General features: G+C 50.5%; 1 protein-coding gene across 1 annotated transcript; it reads right to left on the bottom strand.

The window, feature by feature from the left end:
• Positions 1 to 2,973: 2,973 nt before the first annotated feature.
• Positions 2,974 to 4,104, bottom strand: LOC122694024 (60S acidic ribosomal protein P0-like). Its single transcript, XM_043902161.1, has one exon. The coding sequence runs from the start codon at positions 4,023 to 4,025 to the stop codon at positions 3,069 to 3,071; it is 957 nt and encodes a 318-aa protein (XP_043758096.1). The 5' UTR covers positions 4,026 to 4,104; the 3' UTR covers positions 2,974 to 3,068.
• Positions 4,105 to 5,051: the final 947 nt, after the last annotated feature.

Below are 5,051 nucleotides of genomic sequence, written 5' to 3'. Positions count from 1 at the left end.
AGCGCATCGTCTCTGCTCACACATCATTGGTCAGAACTCAGTCACATAGTTACACCTGGGAGCAGGGGAGTCTGAGAAACATAGTTCAGCTCTGTGTCCAGGTAGAAGAGGAGAGAAGGCAGTCTCCTCCCCCTTCTGCTGCTTATCTGCCCATTTGTGGGTTTCTTCTTTGCCACAAGCTGAACAGATGCTCAGAGCTAGACACACCTCCTGCCCCTTCTCAACCCCAGATGTCAAGCTGACCTGCCCCAAATTTCTCACCATTCAACCCTTATTAAGTAGCATTCTACACCTTTTTAGACTAACAGAGGCATGTGAAAGGTTCTGAAAAAATCTGGTCACGTTTTTGTGGAAAACATTCGAGGCACACATCAAAGGGAAGCTGTTCCCTCTGATAAGCCGATAGATCAAATATTTCCAAGTGGAGTGGTGGAGGCAGACTTGTTTGTGTTATTGAGGACTTTCATGGCTGCCTGGAGAGGGAGAGAAGCTTAGCAAAGTCATTTCAGAGCCTGAGCTGCTTGATGATGACTCTTTGGGAGTCCTGTTTTCACTGTGGCTAGCGAGCTTTAGAAGCCGGTTTGCAGAAATTCCTTCTCTTTCTCTAGGCTGGTCCAGAAAACGTGAAAGGATAATAATCAGAATAACACAAAGTCTAAGTGAGGCCCAAGCCCACTCATGGGCCCACTTCTTGCATATGTCAGTTTCTGTATTTCTATTCCTGCCTCACTTCCTTCTTCCCTCCTGCGCTCACTCAGGACCTGCAGCAGCTCTGGATCTGCTAGGCGTGGGGATACTGGCAGGAGGAGTGGAGATTTAAATTCATCTGCTTGAGGAAGAGTTTCTTTGGGAAGGAACATAAGGTACTGGTTCAGTCACTGTCCCTGATCTTTTTTCCTGCAAGGACACAGAATCTAGTCCTGGGGGCCATGGGGAGGTACATGGAGGAGGGAGAAAGGAAGGAGAGGGGGCATTCCTGGGCATTTGACAGGGTCAGGGGAGGGATGGGGACCCTTGGTTCTTAGTTTGGAGACTCGGGGCAAGGCAGCTAGGAGTCTGAGGGAGTCTGACACATGATGCAGCAGGAAAGTTGGAGCACCGACACTGTTTTTACATCTGCTTCTCATTAGTTTCAGTGCTTGTAAGTCAGTCAATCTCTTGGTGCCAGTTTCACTTAAGAAATTACTGGAATCACCACCTTGTCTGGGCTTCCCAGGTGGCTCAGTGGTAAAAAATCCACCTGCCAATGCAGGAGACATTAAGAGACATGGGTTCAATCCCTGAGTCGGGAAGATCCCCTGGAGGAGGGCATGGCAACCCACTTAAGCATTCTTGCCTGGAGAATCCCTTGGACAGAGGAGCCTAGTGGACTACAGTCTATAGGGTTGCAAAAAGTCAGATACGACTGAAGCCACTTTGCACACACACACCACCTTATTTATCTATTATGGCAACTGAGAGCCTCAAAGGAAGTGAGCTCTGCAGTGAAATCCCCCTGCTTCTTGTCTTGCACTCGTACATCTCGAGCGATTTCTGTCGTGGCCAGTGTGTGTGAACTGTGTGTGGGAAGCAGGTCCAAACTCTCTCACTCATCTTTTCACCTTCAGACTTTTAACACCCATTTTACAGATGAGAAAATCTGACATTTGTTTCTGGGACCAGAAACAACAACAGAAACACCATACCTGGGAGGCTGACCATCTTACGAAGATAGCTTGGTCAGGGAGGGCTCCTTGGCATGTGAGGCAGGGGTCTTGGGTTTGTATATGACTCCCTGGGGCAGAGGGACTGAAATGGTCCCATAATCTCACTCCCATGGCTGCCTCTAGGGCTGTGTCAGCATGTCTGGGAGGCCACCAAGCTTTCCAAGCCTTAACTCCCAAGGGACCAGTGCTCACCCCCCGAGGGCATAGTTGGCTTAGCTGAGAATCCTGGAGGACAGACCCCCCCCCCCCATGGTGAGGCAGGGCCCAGGGTCGGGAGAACATGCTGGTTTGTCCCTTTTGCCCAGGAACCCCAACCAGAGCTCAGTGGGTGGGGGCAAGGCAGTGCCCAGGTCCCAGAATGTCCACCTCTTACAGAGGCTGAAGAGACAACTTGGGTGACAGCTGGTGCTTTTCATCAAGGTAAGGACATGTGCCCCATTTCTTAGGACAGGAACTTGAAGCCGAGAGGATAAGGTGACCTTTGAACCCTGCAGAAGCCAGGCTGGGCTGGAACATTTCCAGAAACATCTTGCAGGAAAGGAATAGAATATTTCAAGGCTATTTTGATTTTTAAACAAATATTGATTGATTGATTGATTGATTTGGCTGCCCCAGGTCTTAGTTGTGGCTTGTGGAATCCTCGTGCATGCTGCGTGATCTTTTGTTGCAGTGCTTGTTCTCTCTGGTTGTGGTGCTTGGGCTCAGTAGTTGTGGATCGGGGGCTTCGTTTTACTTTGGCGTGTAGAATCTTAGTTCCCTGACCAGTGATTGAACCCGCATCTCCTGCACTGCAAGGCAGATTCTTAACCACTGGACCACCAGGGAAACTCCCCTAAAGCTATTTTGATTTTAAGTAACAGAAACCCAAGTCAAAACGGCATAAGAGCAGATTTATTGGTCATGAGAGTGGATTCAGGCGTGACTCGGTGTAGGGGCCTGGGGCCTCCCTCCATGTCCGTCCCCTGCCTTCCTCTGTTGAATTCTTCACTCTCAGCCAGGCTCCCCAGTTGCTGTGAAGATGATCCTCAGCTGCTCCTCACCCTTAGCCCATCAGATGTGCAAACCTCCTGGGCAAAAAGCACCATTAGCTAGTCTTCCACAAGCAAGTCCAAGAATTGAGTTGTGCTGACCTGTCGTGGGCTCAGTATCCACCTTCAAACAAGCCCCTGGGCCAAGGGCATGGAATATACTGACTGGCTGGAGGGCCCTGGACTGTTTTGGAGCTGGAAGTGGGGTCTACCTCACCTCTCAGCGGATTGAGAATAGATGGTTCCTTTTTTTTTTTTTTTTTTTTTAAGAGAAGTAAGCCTTTATTTTCTCATTTCACAAATAATGCTGGCCAGGTTGGCTGCTTTCTGGTGATCAGTCAAAGAGACCGAATCCCATATCCTCGTCCGACTCCTCCGACTCCTCCTTTGCTTCGACCTTGGCTGGGGCTGCGGTGGCGGCGGCAGGGGCAGCAGTGGTGGCAGCAGCCACGGGGGCAGCAGCCACAAATGCGGATGGATCAGCCAAGAAGGCCTTGACCTTTTCAGCAAGTGGGAAGGTGTAATCAGTCTCCACAGACAAAGCCAGGACCCGCTTGTACCCATTGATGATAGAATGGGGTACAGATGCAACAGTCGGGTAACCAATCTGCAGGCATACACTGGCAACATTGCGGACACCCTCCAGGAAGCGGGAATGCAGAGTTTCCTCTGTGATGTCAAGCACTTCAGGGTTGTAGATGCTGCCATTGTCGAACACCTGCTGGATGACCAGCCCGAAGGAGAAGGGGGAGATGTTCAGCATGTTCAGCAGTGTGGCTTCGCTGGCGCCCACCTTGTCTCCGGTCTTAATCAGCTGCACATCGCTCAGGATTTCAATGGTGCCCCTGGAGATCTTGGTGGTGATGCCTAAAGCCTGGAAGAAGGAGGTCTTCTCGGGCCCCAGACCGGTGTTCTGGGCCGGCACAGTGACTTCACATGGTGCTATGGCACCAGCACGGGCGGCAGCTGGCACCCTGTTGGCCAGCAGCATGTCCCTGATCTCAGTAAGGTCCTCCTTGGTGAACACGAAGCCCACGTTCCCCCGGATGTGAGGCAACAGTTTCTCCAGAGCTGGGTTGTTTTCCAGATGCCCTCGGATGGCCTTGCGCATCATCGTGTTCTTGCCCATCAGCACCACCGCCTTCCCGCGGAGAGACATGCGGATCTGCTGCATCTGCTTGGAGCCCACGTTGTCTGCTCCCACAATGAAGCATTTTGGATAATCATCCAGAAGTTGGATGATCTTAAGGAAGTAGTTGGACTTCCAGGTCGCCCTGTCTTCCCTGGACATCACAGCGGTGCGTCAGGGATTGCCACGCAGGGTTTAAAGACGATGTCACTCACACGAGGACGCCTGGCGAGAAACTAGATGGTTCCTTGAAGAAATCTTGGATGCCAAGTCAGTACCTGACAGCTATTACAGAAAACAATGGCAATGAATATCCTTCCACAGCTAGACTTGGAGCCTAAGTGAGATGCACCATGTAAGCAAATTTCACCAACACATCTTTCCTAGGGCTGTGCAAGATGGGCATTCTTAACACAGGATTCCAACCCCACCTTCACCCACCATTGTTCTCACCCCCCACCAGCTCTGACCCAGTTGCACTAACTAGTACTTGGATAAGCCAGTAACACTTGGATACATTGAAAGAGCTCTGAAGAGGTCAGAGGTAAAGAAATGAATTTGGTGAAAGAAAAAGAGAGTCTCTCTCTGTGTGTGTACACACGCATATGTGTATGTAGATTGGTGGAGGAGGTGGAGATGATGACGGTGATGGTAATGATGATAATGATGGTGATGGAGATAGTGATGCTAATGGTGTAATGGGATAATGATGATGATGGTGATGGTGATAATGATAGTGGTGATGACAATGTTGGTGATGGTGGTAGTGGTGGTGTTGGTGTTGGTGATGATGATGGTGAAGGTGGTGGTGATGGTGGTGATGGTGATGGTGATGGTGGGGGTGATGGTGGGGGTGATTATGGTGAAGGTGGGGGTGATGGTGGTGGTGATGATGGTGATGGTGGTGGTGATGGTGGTGGTGATGGTGGTGATGATGATGGTGAAGGTGGGGGTGATGGTGGTGGTGATGATGGTGATGGTGGTGATGATGATGGTGAAGGTGGAGGTGATGGTGGTGGTGATGATGGTGATGGTGGTGATGATGATGGTGAAGGTGGTGGTGATGGTGGTGGTGGTGGTGATGTTGGTGATGACGATGGTGATGGTGGTGATGGTGGTGATGATGATGGTGATGGTGGTGATGATAATGGTGATGATACTGATGATGGTGATGGTGGAGGTGATGAT

This window comes from Cervus elaphus, chromosome 5 (genome assembly GCF_910594005.1).
Source record: "Cervus elaphus chromosome 5, mCerEla1.1, whole genome shotgun sequence".
Lineage (NCBI taxonomy): Eukaryota > Metazoa > Chordata > Mammalia > Artiodactyla > Cervidae > Cervus > Cervus elaphus.
Note: the sequence above shows the minus strand (reverse complement) of the source record. Positions and strands in the feature narration are given on the sequence as shown.